The 27,697-nt window shown below is 42.6% G+C and overlaps 1 protein-coding gene across 10 annotated transcripts in view; it reads right to left on the minus strand.

Annotated features, from left to right (window-relative positions):
* Positions 1–27,697, minus strand: part of MLLT1 (MLLT1 super elongation complex subunit) — a 60,596-nt gene continuing 32,899 nt past the window's right edge. For 3 of the 10 annotated variants that reach the window (XM_039515801.1, XM_039515811.1, XM_039515810.1), the window contains exons 6-14: positions 25,306–25,851; positions 15,983–16,079; positions 14,334–14,445; positions 11,772–11,871; positions 9,101–9,172; positions 8,203–8,265; positions 6,344–6,415; positions 4,846–5,789; positions 1,321–3,768 (exon numbers count right to left, since the gene is read on the minus strand). In XM_039515801.1, coding sequence (XP_039371735.1) covers positions 5,661–5,789; positions 6,344–6,415; positions 8,203–8,265; positions 9,101–9,172; positions 11,772–11,871; positions 14,334–14,445; positions 15,983–16,079; positions 25,306–25,851 — 1,191 coding nt within the window. In that variant the 3' untranslated portion in view covers positions 1,321–3,768; positions 4,846–5,660. Of the gene's footprint in view, positions 315–628; positions 819–1,320; positions 3,769–4,845; positions 5,790–6,343; positions 6,416–8,202; positions 8,266–9,100; positions 9,173–11,771; positions 11,872–14,333; positions 14,446–15,982; positions 16,080–25,305; positions 25,852–27,697 lie in introns of those variants that run through there. The other 7 variants (XM_039515804.1, XM_039515806.1, XM_039515805.1 and 4 more) reach the window with 7 other exon arrangements.

Consider the following 27,697-nt stretch of genomic DNA (forward strand, 5'->3'; position numbering starts at 1 on the left):
GCAGTGCTTAATCCAGCAGTGCATTCTAAGGTTTATAAACCTTAATACAATATTGAACACCTGTTAGGGGAATTTTAGTAACACTACTCTTAATTCCAGCCAGAAACAGTATCCTTACACATTAGAAAACATTCTAACCCCATAGAAAATAATGGTCCTAGTGTGACTGATTACAAGAGATTTTACAGTAGAATAAATAGCACTAAATGTTCACCATAAAATTCTACTACTGTACCTGCCAACATACAGTTTCAAATCCATGCAAATACTTTAACTTCCAAGGTAAGCCTGTAGTGAGATCTTTAAATGGTGACCTGGAAAGGAAAAACAATTGGGTTTTATTCCATCTCATTTTGTGTTGTATAAAGGCAGCCAAAGGCTGGGGGAGTTTTCCCGCTTGTTTTGCCAACTTAAATATCAAGTTTGGACTTCACTGGTTTTGCTGAAAGGCACTGGGAGGAGGAGGAGGAGGGAAGATGGAGCCTCTAACAAAGATGGCACAGTCCTGAGGTTAAGATGCTGACCTGGGAACTCAGGAGGCCTGGTTTGATTACAAGCTTTGACAGACTCTGACCTTGGACAACTGTGAAACTGGGATAATTCTTCCCTCTTTAGGGGTCACGTGAGCATAAATTCTTAAGTCCGAGGGTAGTCTTATTGCAGTGATGGGGGGGCGGGTGAAATTTTTGAATGTTACAACTTGAATTCTTTTAAACTCTCTTCCCTCTCACTCACATTTCCCTTCCTGGGTACCTAGTATCATAATCACAAGTTCCTGTGTCCCAAAGCCTCTTCCAGAGCAGATAAGACCTGCATTTCTCATAAAAATAAGCAGAAAGCATTTTTAAAAAGCAGAAGCTGCCTGGACAGTAGAGTGCTCACTGACAATTATTGCTATACAAGTTGCTCCTTTATGGCCAATACAGGTCAGATCAGAATGCACTACACACACACCAACCACACGGGTGAAGATTAGTTATAATAGAATGGTGAACAGTAACTCAGAAGTGTGATAACATTTAGCACTTGTGCCCTTTTCCATTTGTCAAGCAGTTACCATTCTGTGTTTTCTAGAGACTTGTCATTTGCTCCATTATAGTTAATATTTGTTCCAAGAATTATTGATACTACTGTAAGAGCAGAGTTGCAGGAGTCACATTAAGTTGATTATTTCAAGTTTAAGCTAAGGCCACTGTTTCCATATTATTTCTCTAGGGGGAAATATTTTCCAAAGTAGATTTACAAAGTAGAGGTCGTTCTCTAACAGAGCATCTCCTTTCCAAGTTGGAGGAATGAAGTTCAGAGAAACAAAATACCCCTTCGTTTTTACTTTTCCATCTTACTTTATTTCACGTTTTTCTAGAAAACTCCTCCATAATTCCACAAATTTAACAAAAAGTTTAAAATTCAGGACAGAAACAATCCTGTAACTTATTACAAACATTCTTCTTCTCTCTTTTAATCCTGGGGGCCAGATGAATTTCTTTAGTTGAGTGAAGAACTCATTTCCCAGCACAACCTTTCATATCTTCAAATGACAAGGTATTTAATACCTTGGGTTTCAGGGAGAATACAATTAAAAATCTAGAAGCTGAAGTACTTACACACTTTTCGGAGTGCAAACTCATCTCTTTAGTTCTTGATGGCTATTTCATGCCTCATGAAAGCAATACCCATCTGATTTCAATTTATCTTTAAAAGTAATAACCATTACAAGGTGCACAATGGTTGTGTCTAGTTTTGACACTTCAAAATGTCAACTAGCAAGTGCCAGGCACCTGAAATGATAAAGGAAGCTTCTTTTGAGTATATCAACTGTGCTATAGTGCATGTAAAGCCATTAGTGGCCATTGGACAACATTACATTTGAAATTTACTGAACCAATAATGACACAGGTCTCTGCATGCAGAGAATATGATGGGGCAAGCTCCATAAGGGGAAGTTTAAATGTTTTACCATCAAAATAAGTTAAAGATCTCTGACAAGAACTGGTCCTAGATTGTTGCATCCTAGCTCCTTACTAGTTCTGATGCTCCCACCATGGAGAGCAGGATAAGAACTTGTGGCTAAATCATTGCACTTCCATATATTCAGGCTGACTACATCGAAGCCCATTTTACATGACTATTGTGTCCAATATTCTTCCTAACTGGCATTCTGTGATCTGGTCACAACCTTTTGTCCGTGTCTCCAGTAAATGCCAGTAATGAAAGCCTCAAGGCTTAATACAGATCAGACCAAGACAACTGGACAGTGTTCTTGACCCCTTTTATACATAGACCAAGGACAAAGGGAAAGCTATGCCCTGATCTCACATCCACATTACTCTGAAAGCCTTCAGGTTAATCATTACTTGTACACACCCTTAATACCGAGCTGAAGGACATTTAGAGTAAACTAGAGTTTTGTCCATTTTCCTTGGAAAAACCATTATGGCTAAAACAGTCAGACAATTGCATTTGTTTTTTAAAACAATGCACGTTACTATGCATCGTCGTACAGATTTGTAGTGGTACTATCAGTAGCAGTATCAAAATCTCCTTTCTATTTTACAATTATCCATCCATGCTCTCAAGAGTGACACAAGAACAAACACTTTATCCACAAATACTTGTACATGGCATGTTCAGAATACCAGTCAGCCTACTAGAGAATCTACAAGTGGAACTTTTCTTATACGTAACTAAGAGGGAACACAAAGGTTGGGAGGTCCACGATTTAAGCAATTTTTCCTTGTTTGCAGAGTCATTCCTCATGTGGTCCCCAATCCTACCACCACCACCACCCCAAAAAAACTAATGATTTGGTAAAATACCGGCAAAGTACTTGTGAGAAACAAAGTACTGTTAATAACCAACCAGCAGGCGCACACAAAGGAGAACACTATCGTTGGGGGAACATTTCCATTTCAGGTTTCCCAGATTATTATAAACAGTCTAAAAAATTCATATGTAAAATACCTTTTATAAAAAAAAGATTCCCATGAAATAGTAATACTTGTTAAATTTCACAAGTAAAGTAAAAATCCAGGACAGACGGCACAGTGGCCAAGGTAGAGCCCTAGGCACTACCACATGGCACAGCTATGTTCAGGGACAGCCTCAAGACTCTTGCTCCTTGGCCCAGCTGGGGAGCATCACAATGAAGGTTCTGTTTTTAATACGATGGGAAGTGTCTGCGTGCCTCTCTCTAGTCCTTTGTGCTATAGATCTGGAAGCTACGGAGTCCCAAGACCAATACAGTAAGTATGGGCGCTAGGGGTGAAGTTGATTTAGAAATGGGATTTGGGAGCAGGGAAGGAAGTTGATCTAGGGAGAAGAGAGGAGGTGAAAGTCTTAGGGACTTTCCACACAAACAGTTCAGTTAACACTGTTGCTGTTACTGTTTCATAGAGGGGAAGGCCTCACTCATCGCACATCCCTTGGCTAGAGTCTCTGGAGCGAGGTTATTTTGGGGCTTTGAATACCTGGAGCCATTCTCCATACACCCAAAAAGTTTTGGGAGTGGGCTTGGACATAATGCAACATTACAGAATTCACTCCCTCCATCAAAAATAGTCTCAACAAGCACTGACTACTCTTATAGTTTAAATGTACTCACTAAGCCCTGAACAGCCCAAGGGATCTGCAGAACATTAAAAAGCTAAGTCTCTGGTGCGACTCCTTCACTTAGCCATATCCAGTTGCAGAGCTTGAGATAGTACTGTAGTCTCATCCTTTCCTGGTAATCCTCTTAACCTTGCCATAGCACATTCTTGTACACGGTTTCTATCCAGGCGTGGAAATATCCATCAGGAAAAACAAACAAAACAGATAAGATCACCGTCAGTGTGACAGGGGCTAGACCTAGCATGAGCTTGACGTTTCTATAAAGACATGTGACAGATGGTACAGATAGACAAAATTAACAGGAATCGGGTCAACATGACCCAACTCAAACAAGCTTATCATTATATTGCCACTTAAATCTATTAGTTGCAACATTTCCATGATAAAGAAAGGGAACATCCAAAACAAGGGACTACAATTTCATATTGGAAAGTGGGACAGCACATGGGGGAAGCCTTAGAACGATCTTTTATACCTCATCCAGCTCCCACGTGGATCTTTTAAAGAGGTTGGTTTGTTTGTGTTGAGTTATTCTGAACTGTTGCTTTCCCCAAAGCTCTCTGCCAGCAGCCCATTTACAGCTGGCAAAAGCTTAAAACTTGATTGGAAAAGTGAAAATTATTTCTTTAAAAATACTGACTTTAGGAAATAAGGGTTTAATATATTTCTGAAGACATGACAGGTATTTCCCCCACCTTCATTTGGAAGTCAATGCTAGTTTAACTAGGATTAGTGTTTGCCATTTCCTGCCATCTTTTGAACAGGTGAGAGAAAAACCTGACTTCACTTGGTCCAAGATCTTTTAGTTTTCTAAAGGTGTCCCAAGATAAAATACTCCCTTGTTTAGGTTTTCCCAGAGTATAGCCACTACTATAGGGGCCACTATAGGAAAAATTCATCCTTGAGAACATAGAACAAGAACCAATGACATCTTTTGGCAAAGTTATTCAAACACTGAAGAATGAAAGTGAGACAGGTAAGTCCCTTCCAGAGCACAAAACGCTTTGAAGATTGCTGTTCAGCTTTCATACACTAAAAATTGTTCACAAGAGGCATTTTAACAAACAAACAAGTCAAATCTTATTAACCACCCCCCATCCCCTGCCATTATCGTTAAAAAAAACATAACAGAAAAAACACACCTTTAAAATCTTAAGACCCAACTAGGCCCTTCTTATACATACAGTACATACATATATATAATATATATATATATATATAAAATATACAGCTTACAGTTTTGTAGTCCTATTACAGTTAAAGCAGACTGAAAGGAGTGAGACTTTGTTTAGGGGCTTGGATCAACAAGAAGTCTCAAAACCCCAGTGGGAGACAGCAGATTCTGGACGCCTCTTCAAAGAGCACAAACTCAGTCTCTCTGAGAAGCTGAAACACAGAATAAGGCCCTGCACTCTGCATATGAAACGATGCCTTCCAGGGATCAGATTACAGACAATACGTTGTACCAAACCGCTCTAGAACTTGCAGATGATCAAAAGCGACAACTATCCACTTCCTCTGCAACAGACCAACAGGACCCATTGGGAAGCATTCTCTGTTGCAAGTCACGTGGCTAGCTTTGTAAAAGCCAATCTTGCTTACACAGCACAAACAATTCTTCCCCGAGCTGGGAGAAATCTAACTCAGTTGAGTCTTTGTGGGCAAGTTGGTCCCTGGATTCAGCGAAGAAAGCATTGTCCAAATTTCTTCAGCTCTCAGAGACACCTGAAAACGTATTCTTAATGACACAATTTCTTGAAGTAAAACCAAAAAAGGTCACACTCTTGTGTGGTTGGGAGCAGCACATCTTTTGCTCTAATCAGTACCTGTGCTCAAGTGTATTTACGAAGCGAGGGAGGACAGACTCAGCAATATGGGTGCTTGTTTGAAAAAAGTGCAGCAGGCTGTGCATTCACAGAGCATGGCTGTTCTCTAAGGCAGTGCTTCGGGTGAATTGAGAGAGTAAAAAGGCCTAGTTCCACGGGTTTATTTCCTGGTACCAAGAGATGGGATTTCTGGTTTCAAAAGCAGCCCGCTTCCAAGGCTAAGCGTCATGTTGCCACTGCTTCCAAATAACTCTGCAGCTTACGGACGGTCGTTTCATCCAAGGAGAAAAGGTCAAAGTCAAAGGTTGTGTTGGTAACGTTAAAATGCCCAGTTTCCTCAATGAGATTGACAATCTGAAGAGAAAGGAACAAGGAGCTCAGATTCAGCCATACCTAGTGCACTGGAAGGAAGGGTCAGTTTGGCCCAATCAAACCCCCTCCCTTGCCCTCACACTCACAAGAGAACTTATCTCCTGGCAGGGACGGATGCCCAGCCACAAAAAAAAGCCAACATCATTTCTCCTGCCGTCTTGCTGGCTCAAGCTGAAAAAAGGCACTGGGCGGCCATTTCCTTTTAAATCTCTCTGAGGCATTTTAATTTTCTGGATGCTCCAAGGAGCCCAAGTTGGGTATGACTCGAACAAGATAGTACACGGGACCCTTCCCACGCCTACATTTCAACCCTTTTTTAATACAAGCTCTCGATGCGTATCTGGCTTCTTTCTACATTTTTTTTTTTGCTTTAATAAAGAGGGATCAGTCACTTGTGGTGAACCACCCACTGCAACGGAAAATTACAAGTGCCACTTAAAACACAAAGGGTCTGAGTTAGAGCAGTGATGTGAGACGATCACCTACGCTACACGGATCTAGGCTGTAATTTAACACAAAACCAACACTCTCTCTACCTGCTGTAGTACATTGCGTTCCCGCAGCGCCATTAGCCGTCTGTGAAGCTCCACCAATTCGTCCGTGTAGGCCTGTGAAAGAGACGGGTAAAAAGGAATAAAACAATGCATCTGGCCTGTTTCCAGCACTGCCGGGGAAGCAAAGCAGTTACTTCCCCAATGAAAATTTTGGGCAGCTGCTTGAGGGCCTGTTGTCACTTTTTTGTTCCCATTTCTCCCCAAAACCTCCCAGCCCCTCCTCTGAAGTCTAATTCATCAACTGTCATCCGCTTGGAAATTAAACTGACTGAAATCCAGCTGCGTTGGGTCCAGTCAGGTATGTTTCATAGTGCACCACTAAGTGTCTCCCTCCAAACAAATGGCTTGTGAGAAGTGATCTGAACCTCTGAACTTAGAGCACCCCAGCATCAGGCTGAATGTCTCTTGGTGAATTTCCATGTCAGTGCCCTATGAGCAGTGGGTGCTAAATGCTCACCTGTGCCCCCAAAATACAATACCAAGTAGGTGTGTCACCTATGATAGGATTCTAGCAATACGCTGACTAGTTTGTGTTCATATTAAGCTTCCAACCAAAACTGAGGAAGAAACTTTTTTAAATCATTGTTCCCCAGGAAGTTTCACTGATACCACCTCCGGGAAACAGGGACATTTATACCCTCACCCACTTCAGTTGTTTAAGAATCAGACCAGACTTTCAGGGAAGCCAGCCAAGAGGGCAAATCTCTGTAAGCACACTAGTGCAGTGGTTCTCAACCTGCAGCCCAATCGGCGCACAGCTGTGGCCCACGTGATATCCGTAGGGTGGGAGGGGCACCTGCAGAGCTGGCGGGGAGCACATGCGAGCGAAAAATGGGGAGGTGCAGGATCAGGCCCAGCAGCATCATCAGGAGGCCAGGGTGCTCAGTGTCCCACCGCCATTCCACAGGACCGCGGGTCCAGTGACCCTTGCTGGAGCAGGCTCCCCAGCATTAGGGCCGCAGAGGCAGGCGGGCAGAGCACGCTGAGCTGTGTGCTGCTAAGATAGTAAACCAGCGAGCGCTGGGGCTGCAGGGCGAGGGAACAGGGGACTAGGGCCACAGGGTGAAGGTACAGCCAGTATATGGGGTACAGACTCTAGGTGGGGGAAACTCGTGGCTGGGGGCAGTCCCTGGACAGGGGGTTAGATACTGGGGCATAGTCCCTGGATGGGGAGATTGATTGCTGGGGGGGCGCTGGGTGCAGCTGCTGGGGGGCAGTACCTGGGTGGTGGATTGGATGCAGAAGGAGACAGTCCCTTGGGGGCCCATTCTGCCTTGGACAGGGCACTCTGTCTCTGCAGGGCAGGCATGTATGCCAGCCCAGTGGGGGCAGGGAGGGCAGTCCCAGGCTGGTAGGGTGATGAGTGGAGGCATTCCCTGGCTGGGGGGCAGTCCCTGGGTGAGGGGGCTGGGTGCATGGGGACAGTCCCTGGCTGGGGGGCATGCCGCACCAGCCAGGGCTCCCCATCTTTGCAGGCAGGCTCCGCAGTCACGCTATCAGCAGCAGCGCGGGAGTGAGGGTGGCAATATACCACGCCAGGCCACCCTTACAGTAAATTAATTAATTTTAACAGTTAATGTTTTATTTTGCTAATTTAAAATGCTCTTTGGTAGACATTTGCCGGTATTGAAATGAAAGGTACCATATCAATTTGAATCGTATTGCTGTTATATGACAAATACTCAACCTTTGGGGAGGCGGGGGGAGTGGGGGAAGGTAGTAGGTATAGTGTGTGGATGTGGCCCACATAACATATAGAGAGCTGCATATGTGGCCCACAATGGTAAATAGGTTGAGAACCACTGTTCTAGTGCTTTCAATCAGAGGACAGATTTTTTTACCTGTAAAGCTGTCCCAGAGTTATTCATGCATGTACCAGCAAAACTGAGCTCATTTAAGCAATCCTACCAAGGCAAAGAAATGAGTCATGAGATACACCTTAGCACAGCACCTGAAGTTTCACCTGGGGACAAGCATCTCACCCAGAACACTCTACGCTGACCACTGAAAGTGTGTATTCTGACCCTTCTGCTAGCAAGATCACAAGCACACATTGTCTTTAATATTTAACCATTGCCTTTCTTCTGGCTGAATAATATTAAAGCAGAAGAGAAACCGGCTTGACTTTTAGTAATATGATGTGTGGCTCAGAAATGAAGGTATTAAATGGCCATTGGAAGGATTTCTACATAGGAAGAGTTCTCCCACTGAGACCTTTCAGAACAGTGAAGAAATGAGGCAATCACTGTTGACTGTTTAGCCTCTCAGTAAGCTAAATAGTGTGTGTGGTTCAAAAAACTTGATAAAGTTGCCCCAGAGGGGAGAAAGAAGGGACATTCACTGAGATAAATAAAGTTCTCAGGAGTGCAAGGCTCTGAGCAAGCAGAGCATGAAACAATCATCGAACTGCCATTCTAACATTCTGGGAAAGATCAAACACAGCTATAAACTGCCTTGTCACCGTGGCCAAAGGGAACGACAAAGACCAAAGTAAGAGAGAACTATTGTAAAAGGCAACACGTGGAAAGGATGTGGGGTTCATTTCTTAAACACCTATAACATTTCTATCACCTCATTTTGAGCCGGTACTTCCAGCATCAGTATTTCAGGGTGCAAGCCTTTAATGGGCCAACATTGTTTCAGTGTGGAGGGCAAGTACTCCTCCTGAGCTCGTTTTCATGGAGAAATGTCCTCCTGTATCCCACAATGCTATGCTATGCCTACCCTAAGCAAAAGTACCTTGTCATATGTTCCCTTCTTCAGGATCTTTTCTGGCTTGTTGCAAGATTCTGGACTCTTTCTTCCAGAGGCCTGAAGGGAAAACAAATAGTGGGTTGTGACCAAAAATAATTCAGGCAGGGCAGAACTGTGATGGTTTGGCTGCATAGCATCCAATGGAAGGAAATCCTCTGGCTGACCTGGGCAGTGAAGTAGATGAGCTGTGGAATCCACAGCACCAAGGATTGAGGGCAGAGAGGGGGAAGTTTCTCCATCACTAAATATTGATAAAAGACTTGAAACACTTGCTGCCTTGATCGACTTGGGCAAAGGCAATGATCACAACCTCAGTAGCTCTGCAACTTAGAGTGACAGCTCTGATTTTTCACAGTGCTGGATAAAGAAGTGAACTGTATAATACGAAAAAAAGTTTACAATTAAAAAGTCCTTTACGAATGGCGCCCCAGGCAACTGCAAGCAGAGGCAAACTGATTCACACTGCCAACAAGCTACGGAGAAGCCTGTCAGGAAACCATGGCCATCATAGCCTGGTAGGTCATTAGGCCATTCTCTAGGAGTAGCACTGAATTGTTCCCTACAGGGTATGTCTAGCATTTTCCCATTTTTCATTGGCTTGCAATTGGGCTTCCATCTCTTAATCCACAATTCAAGAGATCTCGCTTAGAAAACTGCTTCTGATGTTTAGAATGCATTTTCCACTTACTAGTTTAACATTATTTCTAATGGGCCTCCCAAAAAATTCTTTTCCATCTTGGTGTTTTTGCCCTGCAGCTAATTGTAAGCACTCTTTAGTCATCATCTAAGCTGTGTTTAAGAACATAGGAACAGCCATACTGGGTCAGATGAAAGGACCATCTAGCCCAGTATCCCATCTTCCAACAGTGGCCAATGCCAGGTGCCCCAGAGGGAATGAACAGAACAGGTGAACATCAAGTGATCCATCCCCTGTCGCCCAATCCCTGCTTCAGCAAACAGAGGCTAGGGACACCATCCCTGCCCATCCTGGCTAATCGCCACTGATGGACCTATCCTCCATGAACTTATCTAGTTCTTTTCTGAACCTGTTATAGTCTTGGCCTTCACAACATCCTCTGGCAAAGAGTTCCACAGGTTATCTGTACACTGTGTGAAGAAATACTTCCTTTTTGGTTGTTTTAAACCTGCTGCCTATTAATTTCATTTAGTGGCCCCTACTTCTTGAGCTATGGGGAGTAAATAACACTTCCTTATATACTTTCTCCACACTAGTCATGATTTGCTAGACCTCTATCATATTCCTCCATCATCTCTTCCAAGCTGAAAAGTCCCAGTCTTATTACCCACTCCTCATATGGAAGCTGTTCCATACTCCTATCATTTTTGTTGCCCTTTTCTGAACCATTTCCAATTCCAATATATCTTTTTTGAGATGGGACGACCACATCTACACACAGTATTCACAGGGAGACAATATGATATTTTCGGTCTTATTATCTATCCCTTTCTTAATGATTCCCAACATTGTTAGCTTTTTTGACTGCCGCAGCATATTGAGTGGATGTTCTCAGAGAACTCTCCACAATGACTCCAAGATCTCTTTCTTGAGTAGTAACAGCTAATTTAGACCCCATCATTTTATATATATAGTTGGGATTATGTTTTCCAATGTGCATCACTTTGCATTTATCAACATTGAATTTCATCTGCCATTTTGTTTCCCAGTCAGCCAGTTTTGAGAGATCCTTTTGTAGCTCTTCGCAGTCTGCCTGGGACTTAACTATCATGAGTAGTTATGTATCATCTGCAAATTTTGCCACCTTGCTGTTCACCCCTTTTTCCAGACCATTTAGGTATATGTTAAATAGGACTGGGCCCAGTACAGACCCTTGGGGGACACCGCTATTTCCCTCTCTCCATTCTGAAAACTGACCATTTATTCCTACCCTTTGTTTCCTGAGGGGAATATTAAACAATTATCTAATGAGGGGACAGAGAGATTTGCTTACAATATAAAAATTAATCTGTTCTTTTCTGAATTCCATCCAATTTGTTGCCCTTTTGCTGACAAGATGCTAAGAACTGCATGCAATATGCTATGGTCTTATAATTGCTGCAATGAGATAGGATGCAACCCAAAATTCTGACATCTCTGGTTGGCAACTCACATTAATGGTTGTACCTAATTTACTCTCCATCACCACACAGTTCCCTTGGCATCACTGAGTTCCAAGGAGCCATATTTCACTGTGTTAAAGAGAGACTGTACAACAAATCACTTCAGACTCAAAATACATCAACTACTGTTACAATTAACTTCAGATTACCGTAACTGAAAGATACTAGAGTAAAAGTTATTCCTATTTTCCAGTTTGCTTACTTTGTATGTAGCCAGTTTGCATTGGGGAGAACACAAAATTAAGAAGTCAAAAAATGTGAATGTCAAACCAGGGAAATTTGCAGGGAGTCTCACAAGCAGGTATAGCACCTGGAATTCTGAACTCTGAAATTGACTAGATGTCAAGTTTGATAGTGTCCCTCCTCCCGCAATTAACATGAGCCCTTCAAGGGCCTAATCCTGCAGTTCTTTCCACAGGCAAAGCTCCCAGAGTGTTCAGTCTTGCCTATTTAGGAGATGCAGATCCAAGCCAAAGCCAATAAAGGAGCATCGTGTCGATACCCACGTTGCAAGTACCTTATTATTAGTTGGCGGTAGTTTCTGACTGGGAGGGGGGTCTCGACTCGGCAGGCAGGAGTCCGCGCTGTTGTCACTGTCACTGTCGCTAAGACTCAATCTGAGAAGCAAGTAGCATAGAATTAACATCACCAGTTAGTAGGAAACTGCTATTTAGCTATAAGAGAAATACATGGATCAAAAATCTTCTTTTTGTAGTTTAGGTTGCAGTTCTGTTCTGGTCAACGTGCGGTTCCAATACAGCACATTTCAATCTAATTCAGAATGAATAATAAATTCCAAATGATGACATGCTACTGCACTTGTTCCCATACAGAAGCTCAACATTTTGCAGAGCTGTTGGTCCTGTACACAAGTAGCACTAAACATTTACAATGAATAGGGAGGAAAATCATGAAATTTTCACTGAAGGCTCATCTCAGTGTATAAACATGCAAAAGCACCACAATTTCAACTGTATTTAAATACAGGTTGACCATAAATGACAGACCCTTAGAAACCTCCACACTCCTTTTTGGTCACTATGATATAGACAGAAGTTAATCAAAGAAGTATATTTTTGTAGCTTGGGCTAAATCAGGGGTTCTCAAACTGGGAGTCAGGACCCTTCAGGAGGTCATGAGGTTATTACATAGGTTATTACATGGGGGGTCACAAGCTGTCAGCCTCCACCCCAAACCCCGCTTTGCCTCCGGCATTTATAATGGCGTTAAATATATTTAAAAGTGTTTAATTTATACGTGGGGGGAGGAGGGGGTTGCACTCAGAGGCTTGCTATGTGAAAGGGGTCACCAGTAAAAAAGTTTGAGAACCACTGGGCTAAATGCTTGATTTCATGTGTCTAACATGAGATTCCAGCTCTTGGCTACAGCAGCATATCCTGAGGGGATACAGACAAAACCCAACTATTTCCATTGACTAAAGCAGGAAACTGCTTTTGGCCAGGTCCTGCAGGAGCACAGTCTAATCAGCGAGCATCAGCAGTAGGAATTAGAATCACTTCTGGGCTGTGTCTTGGTAACCTGAGGTAAGGAGATTACACAGCCAGCCAGCCAGCCTCGCCGTTTCTCTAGTCTTTCCAGATCAAACTCATTCAGTGGAAAGAGATGAATTTCATATTCAATTATGGTTCCCAAGTCATGGTTTGAGTGTAGGATGAATTACTGCTTCCAGTCCACAGCAGAGCCCCTGCCATGGTCACAGCCTAGAATATGCTGTTAAATAATAAAGTTTAGGAAAAGATTTTCAAAGCCAATAAAGAAGTTAGGAGCACAAATCCCATTGTAAGTCAACTGGGCTTGTGCTTCTAAAGCCTTTATGCTCTCCCTTCGTTAATGATAGTTTATCATCTGGTATATTTAGGGTGTAAGTCCCACATAGGCCACAGACGGTCTCTTTTCTGTGTTTCTACAACATCCAGCGCAATGGGACCTCAATCCTGATTGTGTGTTACCATAAAATAAATATTTTCTACTGCTGCTACTACTAATAATCATCTGTTCATTACCATAGTCATTTCCAGCATCACTCCATGGAAAGCTACGCTTCCCTTTGGGATCCTTACTATTTCTACTCCATCTCTTCTTTTTTCTGTATCCCCCCACCCCATCCCTTCTGCATTTTCTTCTCTGCAGCATCTCCAAGTTCCCAATGCCACCCCCAATGCCCACAGGCTTCACACTACCTCTACAGCATCCCCTCCATTAAACCATCAGCAATTAAATAGTCAGTGCTGACATTTAAAATATCATTAGGCTTTGGAACCTGAAGAAGAGCTCTGTGTGGCTCGAAATCTTGTCTCTTTCACCCACAGAAGTTGATCCCATAAAAGATATAACCTCATCAACCTTGTGTCTCTAATATCCTGGGACCAACACGGCTACACCACCACCACAAATATTAGGCCTTAGTATCAACACTGCAGTGAGATTAAAGGGAAAGGTGAGAGAGGGGAGTTTATTTTGTTGTTTGTACAATGCCTGGCACTGAAGGGCCATTGTCCATGACTGGAGCTCCTACGTGCTACTGCAATGCAAAGCAAGTAAGAACGACACAGGCTGCCTGCAGCCTCAGTAGGACAACACTGCACTGGCGGAAGGTTTAAAGGTTTCCCTTAAAAAAGCCTAGATTCTGCAGAAGTCTTCAGTCAACCTCTATGTCTCATTGCCTTGTCGCCCATGTCTTTATTTCCAAGCACCTTGACCTCCTCCCCTTCGTCTCTCTCTCCTCTAATTCTTCCAGCTCAACTTCTGTCCTCCGTATTCCAGTGAAATGGCTCCCACAAGACTCTAATGACTTCTTCCTTTTCAAGTCTAAGGGGCTTTCTACCATATCAAGTCCCCTTAGTCACTTTGTTGACCTTGAGTCTAGCAACACATAATACTGCTCAAGGCCCTTTTCTTTAAACCTCCATGAATTTGTTCCTTTCAACACCCCCACCCAGCACTCATGGCAGTGCCCTCGTTTCCTTTCTCTTACAAAATTATAGTCACAGAAGTTACATAGACATATAAACATAAGCAAAACGAAGAGGTGACTAGGCATCTTTCATCCCCTTATCACCTGGAATCCCGGCTGACTGGGTTAGCTTTGACTGCTGCCTCTTCCTCAGAAGAGGTGTCATCATCGTCCGATTCCTCCGACTGTAGATCCTCTACCATGGAGCGCAGTGGGCCTGAGATTAGAGGTAAGGGAGGAAAGCAGTTTAACACAGATGCAAAATGTCTTCAGCATGCTTGCTACAGAATCCTATTTGACTGCTACGAACTAAACTTGGCTTAGTTTATCCCTAAGGTAACCCAGAAGAGTCACGATTTATTAGACAGGTGTCACAGATGTTTAAGTTCTATCCAAGGATATGTCACAGCTTGTGTTTCTCAAGACTGAAGAAGTGTTTGAAATTCAGTTTTCTAACATAATTCACTGGAAAAAGGACATTAAAAAAAAGTTCTTAAAAGTTAAAGGGTTTTCCCTACTCCCCTGCTTGTGTTAAAATAAAAACAGACACTTTTCACAGTGTGCGCGCCAGGCAAGTTTTAAGTGTCACCCAAGAAGTGGCATCTGCAGCACCACAGTGCTTGTTATGACTGCTGAAAGTAGTGGTGGATGCTCCATCTCTTTGAGTAATTAAAGCTGGACAGAACAAAGCACTGGAAATATAATAAGGGGAACACACCTGCTTTGGCAAGGAGATGAACTTGATATAATTAATAGGTCTTTACCATCTCTAATTTCTATTAATTGGGACAAACTGAGTTTGTGGGATAAAGTCATATGCCTGGTGATGCCACGAGATTTTAGTCAGCACTGAACAAATTTACAAACTAAAACCTCAAACTGAACAGATCACAAAACTCTTAAAAGATTAAATAAAAGCAGAAGCCAACATATTGTGCAGGAAAAAGCCAGTTCCAGAGATATTTAGTGCCCACAGATTAACTACCAAAGCAACAAATATTTGTTTACATAAGGTACTACTACTTCCCTTGCATAAAATCACATAGTAAATTCAACATGCATGAATTCCATTTAGCAAAACCAAGCTACATCTTTGGCCTTATATAGTCTTTAGGAAGCAGGTTTAATTTCTGCCTGTTGAATGGTGGTGTAAAAAGGATAACAATGTCCATGCAGGGTCAAACCACTGGTCCATCGAGCCCTGTATCCTGTCTTCCAGCAGTGGCTAATGCCAGATGTTTCAAAGGGAATGACAGAATAGGGCAATCATCATCCAGTCCCAGCATCCGGCAATCAAAGGCTTAAGGACATCCAGAGCATGGGGCTTCATCCCTGACCATCTTGGCTAACAGCCACTGATGGATTTATCCTCCATGAACTTATCTAACTTATTTAATTAATTTATCTAATTCTTTTTTAATTCAGTTATACTTTTTGCTTTCACAACATCCCTGGCAACAAGTTCCACAGGTTGACTGTGCATTGTGTGAAGAAGTATTTCCTTCTGTTTTAAACCCGCCGCCTATTAATTTCATTGGATGACCTCTGGTTCGTGCGTTACATGAAGGGGTAAATAACACTTCCCTATTCACTTTCTCCACATCATTCATGATTTTATAAACCTCTACCATATCCCCCCCCTTAGCCTCTATTATATCCCCCTTGGGAATTCCTGGACTGTAACATATGGTAAAAAACACTTCATAGAAATCAAGTGAGAAGGTTTTTGAAGAATATCACTTCTTGCAACACACCTTGACTGTGTTTCTGAGATGGTTCAAAATCCGAGTCAGAACTGGAGTCTGAGCTGGAACTGGAGTTGGAAGGACTGGAGTGGACAGACTTCACCCCCCATAGAAGGTAAAAAGAAAAAAAAGAAAAGAAAAAAAAAAAGAGAAAAAAAATCTTAACCTTTCAATCCACAGAAAAGAATGCAACATGGTCTAGCAGTGATCAAGAACGTCACAACATCATTCCATTCTACATCGCTTTATCTACAGCACTGCTCACTAATTTTTTTAAAAACATAAAAAGATGTAATTTCAATTAATATTAGTGAAAGGTTCTGGACTAGCTAGGGTGACCAGAAGTCCCAATATTAGGGGCTTTGTTTTATATAGGCAACTATATACCCCACACTCCTTAAAAAAAAAAAAAAAGGGTCCTAGATTTTTCACACTTGCTCTCTGGTCACTCTATTCTGGGCTGATTGATTTTGGGATTATGTAGCCCCAGGACAGCTGAAACAGCAGCAGCACAAGCTTCCAATGCACACCACCCGCGCTAATGAGTCTCAAACCATCTCAAAAGGCATGAAATAGTACGTGACAACCTGGAAGTGAAATTAGCTACAAAGTCTATTTTCACTGTGAAAGATGAAGTGCAAAAAGTAAACAACTAGCATAAATCATGAAAAATAAGTTAAATGTTTAAAATTACTTTAATCCTTATACCCTAAATTGATCTTTAAACTAAGAATATTTCTATTTAGAACTATATATTTTAAACTGACAGTACATCTTTAAACTAAGCATTCCTAGCAGTGACTGCTTTACAAGACAATTGTGATATGCCTCTAGTTTAAATTTTTACAGAAATTGTAACAAAAGCCAAGATCAATAAAAATGTTTTCATCTTTAAAAAATGCCAAGGAAAACAACTAAATACTCCCTTGCAAATATTCCCTTGAATTGTTTGCCACCTCCAACAGAGAACCTGAAAATGAAACTGACCAAACAGGTGAAATCAACTTCAGGGACACTCCTCCAAGCAGAAACACAAGCAGCAAACAGTATAAAATTGTGACAAGTAAATAGGAGGCTTAATAGGTGCTATTAGTAACATATGGAAATTAAGTATTAAAATCTTTTTACAGTGTTTCATGTAGCATCAGATAGTTGCAGAGCACTCACATTATTTAGTACCAGCGACCACAAGGTGGCAGTCACGGCTAAATCAAGCATGCTAGTCCAAAACAGCAGAAAGTAAAGAGATAATTAAAATGATTTGTTGTAAGGATTATTGTAAGAGAGAGTCCTTTGGGGTCTAGATTTACTTCAAGTTCCTCTGTGTAACAGAATGCAGTGTTATTTCTTGGTAGTTCTCCCAGGTAACAGCATTTTAATTTGTGCATACTCCTAGAAAACCAATGGTGGTTATTTCATGCAATGGAATACTGAGTCTGAAAGTCCGGCTTGTCTTTTGGTTAATATATTGTATATACCAGGAAACATTAATCTATACAGGAGCGTGCTGTGGACTTGGCAACATGCATGTCAGCTTTTAACATTAGCAAAAGAAGGCAATAAAGGTATTTTCTCTATATATTTTTCTGTTGTAGGTTTACTATCTAGCGCACCAGAGATGCATGTATCTCATACCAAAACCAGGGAAATACAAGTGTTAAATACAATCTTTCTGCAGTTACAACTTATTCCATGGCAAAGTAAACATTTTAACACTGGGTATATTTGATACATTGGCATATAGCAGCAAGGGTCAGAAAGTTCACGAGACACTTACCGGTATTTGCCGATGAGGATTAAACCTATTAAGCAGAAACCAAAGAACTACAGCAGAGCTCCTTCAGGATTGCTGGGAACAGGTGGTGCTGCTACTCTCCCCAAGGTGCTGCTTTTGAACTGGGAGCCACCCTGATAACTCTGGTATCTGACCAACTAACAGGTGTTCTTCCTCTGCACTGCACCTTCTTGGCCTCATAAACAACTAACTACTTAGGGGAAGGGTCATTCATTAGCATCCATTTATTTCAAACACTTGGGAGGCACCCAGCACTCCAGTAGCTGGGCACACTTTGCACAGCTTAGATTACAAACATTTCCCCAAGAATAAGGAGACAACAAAAAACAAAGCAAAAAATCCCACACTACTCACACTGCCCCCTGCTTCCTTGAGCCTCCCTGGGACAGTTAACGGAAGCATTCCAGGTGAACAAAGAGGTGTGCTTAGGGCTGCCAACTTTCTAATTTCTGAAAACCGGACACTATAGCAGGAGCACTGGAACCTCCCCCTGCTCCTCCTCTTCCCTTGAGGCCCCACCCCACTCACTCCTCTTCCTTCTCCCTGGTCACTTGAGCCTCCTCACATCCCTCCCCAACCCAGGCAACCTGACTGGGCACTGTACAGGACCCTTTCAACCAGACTTTCCAGCAACCCTAGCTGTGCTGAGTCACAGGGAAAACCTGTTTGAGGTACATGGGCTACAAGTGATTTAGAAATGTATAGATGGTAAAACCAACATCTTGAATGTATCCAGGCGACTGGCAACCAGTGAAGAGTGCACGGCACAGGTGTTACACGCTCTCCCTGGTCCACCCCACTTTACTACGGCAGGCAGCCACACTCTGCACACCACTTTGCTACACTTTACTCTACTCCTTGCAGAATATCAAAGAAATATGCTTAAAATGCTTCACTCAGCGGGAAGCTCTTGTCCTGAATGACAAGGTCTTTTTGCCTTGCATTTACAGTTTCAAATTACCCTAGGTTAAGGGGTCTCTGTTTTATGACATGGGATCATATAAGCTAGTTTCAGCCAATACCTATTCAGTCAATAGTTTTGGGCACACAAAAATACCAAACTACTGACTAAAGGGTGACTATGGCAAAGCTATTTTCCAATTACATGGCCTCTTCTCAGACAAGGAGATTGTTTTAGGAGTGGGTTTATGACTACTGGACGAGGTTCTACCTGCCATATTATTGTGAGCATGGACAATTTAAAGTTGGGCTGAAGTTAACAGCTCAGTGAAATATTTGTCTTTGTAGAACAACTGATTAGACTAATTTCCTCCTGCAATATTCCTCAGTATCTGTCACCTGCTGCATCTGAGATCTACTCCCTTACCACCTAAAGTAGCCTTTCCCCACTCCATCCAGGGTGGAATTGTGTGTGTTTCTAACTATCTATGTTTGTGTATCTGGAATAAAGCATCCCCAATTCATAGAAAGATCATGGTTTTGAAGTTTCCTAAACTTGTGAAAGCTGAACTTTCACTAAGGAAAAATGAAGCCAATCTCACACATTGTCCCCTGCAACTCTGCTACATGTTGTAGAAGATGTGTCTTTTAACATCTTCCATTCCCCTGCCTCCCAGCTAGTCCTTCATGCCATGCTCTCCCACAACTTCAGAAAATGCTGGCATAGACCTTAATAAATATACTCTCTCTCTCACATACCGTGAGGAGCCGTGAAATAGTTAAGTGTCAACATCTGAATTATTATTGTAATCTGATTTAGTACCCACCAGTTTAAATAGGGAAATTCATACCTCAAAACTGTTGTTTCAGGCTCTTTCCAAATTCAGGCAGACACCACTGTATGTTACACTTGTTGTCAGGTTTTGAATATTTTCTGTTCAACCATAACCGCTAGAAAAATTTTTTCCTTATATAAAAGCTCAGTCTCAAGAACAAATGAGAGGCCTATCCAAGTACCCTTCACATGCCCCATATTTTGGTAGCCACTGGTCTAGAGAGTCACTGGAACACCTCACCCATAGAGAAGAATGTAATATTAAGTCTGGAAGAAGAGGAATCTTTACTTTTAGAACAATCTGACCCAACTCTTACTTGTCTATTTTGAGATTTCCACTTCATGTCATTCCAGATTGTGGGAGTGATCTCTCCCTCACTTTTATACATGCTCTTAAAATAGATATCAGTTCATTAGTACATGTTTTAGCAGCTTTAAAATTTAAAGAGTTCAGAGTTTGCATTAGGAATAAGACTGGCTACAGTGAATTCCAGGAAAATTATTCCATTTAAAATGTTGATTGTTTATATTTCCAAAAATCACTGACGGAATAGTCATTCCCTGCTATACACATGCATATTGTACATAACCTATATATACACTGCATAGGTAGTTCTACATGCACACTGACACCTGAATAGGTTTACTGAATCTGCAAGCTACACCTGTTTCAATTAAGCTTGTAGATTTCTTGAACAGGGACTTCTTGACTCACAGAATATACAAATTCCATTAATGGAGCTTGGAATTTCTTTAGCCCAAAACAGAACAATGACCACTAGCAATTTGACTTTCAGAGTTTACAAGATCTAAAAGATGTGCAGTGAATTTATAGGTTCATTGAACAAGAGCCATTGACTTCAAGCTTACCATTTTATTTTTTATATTTTTGCTTAGCCACCAGAGTTTATAAATGATCAGAGACGGACTGAGCTCTCAGCTTCAATTTTGTGTAATGAGAAACTCAACTTTGCCCCTAGCCTTTGTAAATATAATGTGATGCATTTAGCTGCATTCAAGTTGACTGAATAAAACTAACCTGAAACTTCTGGACTAAGATGTTTAGGATGCTATTTTAACAAACAAACTTTGGAACACATTTTGAAAACTGAGAAACACATTGCTTTCCCAAACTCCTATATATTAAATATCTCCTCCAACTCACCAGAAAAAGTCAGACAGTTTATGGTAATAAATATGAGATTGATAATGGAAACCATCTTACAACCTTAATTATAGAGTCACAACTGGGGCTCCTTCATTATGGAAGTGCAGCAAAAAACCCTACTGCAATAGTAGCTCGAGGTTCCAAACAGGACTGGTGCACCAATGTGTGCCAGGCACACAGCGCCACATGCAAACACACGGTAAGAGGCAATTCCTGCCCCCAAGAGTATAATATCTAAACAGACAAGGGATGGAAGAAAGGGACAAATATCCAACCAGAATAAAAGACGTTATGGTGAGAAAACATCGTTAGTGCCATGATTTGTTTTTCTTGTTTGTAATTTCCATGGGGCGCTTGGTTTATTTTACTCGATTTGCTCATATATCCTGTATTAAGGGGCAGTGGTGGCATTAGGAGGAAAGGCAAGTGATTAATAGCCAAAGGGAAGGGGATACTAAGCAGTGAGCAGTAATGAGGAAAGCACGGAGGGTTAGGTAATAAAGGTAATAATTGGAGATATACCAATCTCCTAGAACTGGAAGGGACCTTGAAAGGTCATCGAGTCCAGCCCCCTGCCTTCACTAGCAGGACCAATTTTTGCCCCAGATCCCTAAGTGGCCTCCTCAAGTTCAGCAAAGTGACTCAGAGAAGGGGGGGAAGGGGAATGGAGCACAGAGCCAAGCAGTAGAGAAGACAGTGTGTCCAGAATGAAAACTGTAGATGGCATGGTCAGATGATGTCCCAGAGTCCATAGGTACCTGCTGCTGTTGCTGCTTCTGATGGCTTGGTTCGATGACTGACTCCACCCTGGGCATTTCTCCTTTCCCTGAACCCACATGGCTGAGGGAAGGAGTTGCCTAGATTGGACCCAGTGCCCTGGAAGGGAGATGGTCTCTGCACAGATCTGTTCTGATGGCACTAGGGAAAGGGAAGCCCTCCCCTTCATACACACCATGCACATTAATATTTCTACAAGTTATATCAACACAAGAAATGAGAAAATTACACCCAAAAGTGTTTTCAATAGCTATAACAACATTCATGTAGCTCAAAAGCTTGTCTCTTTCACTAACAGAAGTTGGTCCAATAAAATATATTACCTCACCCACACTGTCTCTCTGATATTCATACTAATTTGCCAGGAATTGAAAGTTACTTTGGCAAGGGGTTCAGTCTTAGATCGGTGCCAAAAAAGTACTGTTCTACCAAGGGGCTAGTGAGAATTTGAGGACAGCTACTCCAACTTGGGCTAGAAACAATGCCACATTCCATTGGAAAAGCAGTATTCTAGTTTTGAGTCATGACCAGCCAGAGCTGGAGATTATTAGGCTTAGTCAGGTTATCACGATTACTGTCTTGCTTTCTCTTGCCACGACCCTCACTTTTGGTGGCCACTGTTTCAAGAACTGCTGACGTCAGAAACCAGTGTGTTGTAGCTTCTGAATGCTGTGAATCTCAGAGATTAAGGTTTTAGACTATTAAAAAAGGTAATTCCAGTGGTTTGGTTGATAAAAATCATGCTAAAGGCCCATCAGAACACTACCTGCCAGGACTGCTTTCAGGACTAGTAAGCCTTTTCAAACATGGGTCCTCAGTTGATTGGGAGGACGGGGAGGAGCTTGGAAAGAACTTCCTCCAAGACAAATTAGCTGGAGTTTTTTCTGCCTTTCCCTGGGATGGCAGGGATTATCCATGAATGTCAGGTGATCCTATCACACATGATTTTACAACCACATCCTATTTCTTATGTCTATATGTGAAACATGCAGTGTTGGTCCCAGGATACCAGAGAGACACGGTGAGTGAAGTTAATATCTTGTATTGGACCAACTTCTGTTGGTGAGAGAGACAAGCTTCTGAGCTTGTGAAACACAAATAAGTGATGATGGGTAACAATGCTTTTTTTTTTCCCCCCTTTATTTTTTTTAAAAACCAAAATTTCTACTTGGCAGGTAAGTCAACATTTCACTCCTGAAGTCCCTCTATCTATATCCTCCTCAGATGGATATTGTACATTATGACTGACATAACCATGATAAAAGAATGAGAAAAAAATTAGAGCATTTTAACTAATGTGATTACAGTTACAAATGAATAAAGTCAACTGCAACTGGCTGAATTACTTTTGCCAATTTCCACTGCTCAAATATGTTTCATAACTGCAGCCCCATATTTAAAACAGCTACACCTGTCTCAATTTTGTGCATATGGACTGTAGCCCAGGGGTAAGCAACCTATGGCATGCGTGCCAAAGGCGGCACGCGAGCTGATTTTCAGTGGCACTCACACTGCCTGGGTCCTGGCCACCGGTCCGGGGGGCTCTGCATTTTAATTTAATTTTAAATGAAGCTTCTTAAACATTTTAAAAACCTTATTTACATTACATACAACAATAGTTTAGTTCTATATTATAGACTTACAGAAAGAGACCTTCTAAAAACATTAAAATGTATTACCGGCACGTAAAACCTTAAATCAGAGTAAATAAATGAAGACTTGGCACACCACTTCTGAAAGGCTGCCCACCCCTGGTGTAGCCCTTAGTCTTCTGGCAAGTGTCCAGAAGCTGACCAAAATTTGGGCTCAGATTACTTTACAGACCATTGTCAACACCAATGCTAACTTAGCAACAAGCCTCTCCAGCTGTTTATTTTTAAGTATCACCTCTCATTGAGGCTATTATAAAAACAATAGAATTTAAAATCATAACTCTTATTTAGATCTAAGCATTGTATTACGTACTGCTGTGGGTAAGACCACCGTCCAGCCACAGTGAGGGAAGCTAAACCATTTTATACCCCATTCTAAACAGGAAGGAGGGAGTTCTTTTGGGACCAGCTTCATCCTGACCGGCAGGGTGCATGGACATTCCACCAGGAAACCAAGTGGACAATCAGAATGCTGCTCTCTGCACACTTGTTTCAATTTTCCAAATGCCATGCAGTTCTCACCAAGGCATCCAAGGCCCTTCCTGAGTTTAATGCTGAATCAAAATATTGAGGAAAAGTCATGCAAAGGGCCGGGCTTGGAAAAAATGCCCTCTGCATAGCCAGCCAAATTGGCATGAGGGTACGTGATGTCCTATCCATGGTCCAGTCCTCTACTGCTCTCTGCCTGAAATACACAGGCAGAAAAGCAAATCACAGAATACACCAATGGAGCACTCCAAGGGCTCCTGTGATTCAATGCAGAACAGGTAAACCACCATCCTTGAGGGTGAAAGTGGCTTTTCGCCTCTCCCAGCAGCCATCAAAGACAGAGGAGAGATAACGAATGAATGGAACTCTCAGTTTACCAAGGCTACATCTACACTCTGAGCTAGGGGTGTGATTCCCAGTTCACACAGATATACTCATTCTACCTCTCATCGGAGCTAGCGTGCTAAAAATAGTAATGTAGCCGAGTTGGCACAGGCAGCAGCAGCCTGAGCTAAGTGTGCCAAGTATGTACCTATGGGACTCAGACTGTATTCAGTACTGCTAGCCTGTGCCGCTGCACCCATGCTTCCCCAGCTATTTTTGGCACACTAACTCAGATGAGACCTAGCACGAATATGTCTACATGAGCAGGGAATCGCACCCTAGCTCAGAGAGAGAGAGAGAGAGAGGCAGTAGGAAAAGAGGGAGTAGAGCAGCTGTACCCAAACTTTTCCTCATGTCTCTCTTCCCCCCCCCGCCTTACCAGTAATGGAGTGTGTCTGGGCCCGCCCTGGCTGGTAGCGGAGATGTGGCCGGGCAGGGGGCCGCGGCTAGAGAGTGGAGCCGCAGACCGAAGTGGGGGCTGTGGGCCGGCAGCTGAGAGAGGGGGCCAGAGGCAGGGCCAGAGTGGAGCTGGGGCAGAGCAAGGCTGGAAGGTCCCCCTCCACGCCCACCATGGGGGCATGCCCAGGCCCTGCCACCCGCCCCCCCATGTTCCTCCATTGCACCCCCCAGAAGGGGTGTGCCCCACAGTTTTGGGACCACTGGTGTAGAGCTTATCCCAGCACCAGACATCTACACCACAGAACTAAACCTACTCAGCCAAGATTGGGGCCACACATTAATTTTATTTCGAGGCCTTGTGATGATCCTGGAGCCACTGCAGGTGCCTATCTGTAGAAGAACCCTTCGCTTAGTAAATTTGGTCCTCTGGCTAGGCTAGCAAGCATCGGGTAGTGTTTCTGAGGTCTGTCTAATGGTACCATATTCTCTGTTCTTGCCATCAGCCTCAGACAAGTCACTACATTCTATTTTTACATTTATGATGCTTTTCCGAAAGAAAAATTATTTACTCAGTTCTTTAACTGGGACCAGGGCACAAAATCATGATGTTATCACCAAAGAAGTTGAAGGTATATTCAGATCTACACCATGTACCATAAATGTCACTGCAAAGAAACTAAATCTGAATGACAGACCATAACTTAGACACATGGGCGGTGGGTGAACCACGGGCTCGAGGATGCTAGCCCCCGGCCCAGCTCACCCCTTCCATCTGAGGCCCCACTATCACGCATTAACAGTTCATTATCTCACTTTCATCTAGTCCTCTTTGCAATAGGACTAGATCAAAGACTATATCTAACTTGCATTTTTTCATGATGAAACCCAAGCAACATGCCCACCAGGCCAGGTAGGAGAAAAACCCTCTCTCACCTCTGATTTAAAAGAAGTTTCATCCTCTGAATTTGACTCCTCCATCTCCACGGGTTTTTTGATCTCCTTGGCTTCACTTTCAGATTTTACTTTCTCCACTTTGGCATTCATCTTCTCCTTGGTTTGTTTCTTCTCTGGATATGAGGAAGACGCGGTTCGGGGAGAAGTTCCTGGGATGTTCTTCACCCCTTTGGAGCTGCTCTTTTTTTGCTTTTTGGCGCTAGGCTTTGGTGACTCCACATTGGAGGGCCTCTTGCTGGAAGATTTTGGCTCCGGCTGTGGTCCACCCTTTGGAGAAGTGTTCTCCAGTTTGGTCTCCTTCAGGGACAGTTTTGGTTCCTTGAAAGCAGCTTTAGGAGGTGCTTTCTCGTCCTTAGGCAGTTTGTTCTCAGCTGGTTTTCTGGAGGAATCTTTCAAAGGCTTGCTTTGTTCTCGTTCGAGGTCTTTGGAGGAGTTTTTGCTCTCAGAGTCTTTCCTTGGCCTCTCTCTATGCTCCTTGGTTACTTTGTGTGGTTTGGATGCTTTACTACTGTCCTTGTTTGCATCCTAAAATTTAGGGACAGAAACACAGAAGCTACGTAAAAACCTGAAACTCAGTACAGCACTATAATCCAAATGTGCCCAGACTATGGTGAAGAATATATTACTTCATGTAAGTGTTAAACATAAGGTGAACTTTTATACCAAGCTGTCCTTTTAAAACAGACATTTTAGGAACAAAACAATTCAATGGAAGAGACTTATTAGATCTTTTACCCTGCCAGAGTAAGCTGTGATCACACCCATCCCCCTCCAAAAATGCCTTACCTATCAAGCATGAAACTAATACTATGTTGGATCTTAGGAAAATGACTGAGGTCTCTGACACTTGTATCACAGCCAAGGCTTCCTGCCACAGCAGATCTTTAGCTTAACAAGCAGTACAAAACACACCCACTCAGTAGGGACCTGCCTATCTCAGGGGATAAAAATGCATGATGAGGAGTCCTTTTCCTTTGCCACTTTTGGATGACAGCCCCAATTAGTGCGCACACACTGCTCTGCCATCATGGAAGCAGGACAGAGAGGAATGTATGGAATGACTGCATGGAATGAGACAGGAGAGAAAGCATCTCTAATTTAGGCCATGTCTACATTACCCCTTATGTTGGCAAAACTTATGTCACTCAGGGGTGTGAAAAAACCCACCCATCTGAGCGACATAAATTTCGCCAGCATAAGTGCTCGTGTGCACAGCACTACGTCAGCGGAAGATACTATCTTGCCGACATAGCTACCGCTGCTCGTTTAGGTGGTTTTATTATGTCGATGGGAGAGCTCTCTCCTGTCGGCATAGAGCGGCTATATGAGCAATCTTACAGCGGCACAGCTGTATTGGGACATCTGCGCCACTCTAAGCTTGTTAGTGTGGACATGGCCATAGTCATTCTTCCCAATTCAGCATTTTCTATCTAATACCAGTCCAAAAATCAAATCAGCCACTATTAGACAAGCAATACATGATCCAAAATAATTTTTCCCTGTTGCAGCCTATAAGAAGCAGGACACAGCCAAAATACAGTAACTTTAGAAGAATGGAGAAAACATAGTAGGACCGGATTACAGCATGGAATAAACTCTTTGGTCACTAGAGAGACAAGGTGGATGAGGTAATACCTTTTATTGGACCAACTTCTGTTGATAAAAGAGACAAGCTTTCGAGCTTAGACAGAGCTCTTCTTCAGGTCATTTGGGCATTCGGTTTGGCCATTAATTTTTGTAGCTATGCAGACCGACAGAATACATGTAATCTGCTTCAAGGCACATTGCCTGCGGGGATCATGAGAGAATTGCCCTTGCTATGTACAAAAACCTACACAAGGTCAGCTGCATTAGGCTGGTTCAGGCTGAAGGTGAATTTCACCTTCTATTAGAGCCTCTGGGAACTAGCTATTGCTGCAGGCAACATATCAAAATCTTCAAACCACTGGCCTGATCAGGTACAGCACATCTTGTGCTCTTTACATGGCCAAGCATTCACACCGCTAGAGTAAGTTTTGATTCTCTAGTCAACCTCTCCTTCCTGCTGGGAGGTTGAATTCCTCAGGGACTCTGACCACAGCTATTGCATGAGACGGGGGCAAAAGTTGAATTCAATTACTCTATATCCAGTGATATGGAAACAAGTTATAACAACTGGAAATGACTTTCTTTTAAAGCTTTACTAGCCTCAGTTAAAGATATCATCTCTAGCAGTTGAGCATGTAGGCTTAGCTCACAAATATTCACAAATCCTGCCAGCTTTAATTTTTCAAAATCTCTTCAGAGAGGCCAGGAAGTCACAAGAATTCTAAAGGCATTCTGGACGAGCGAGAGAGAGAGAGTAACAGGAGCAGTGGACTCAATGGGACTC

The sequence above is a fragment of the Mauremys reevesii genome, linkage group 26 (genome assembly GCF_016161935.1).
Source record: "Mauremys reevesii isolate NIE-2019 linkage group 26, ASM1616193v1, whole genome shotgun sequence".
Classification (NCBI taxonomy): domain Eukaryota; kingdom Metazoa; phylum Chordata; order Testudines; family Geoemydidae; genus Mauremys; species Mauremys reevesii.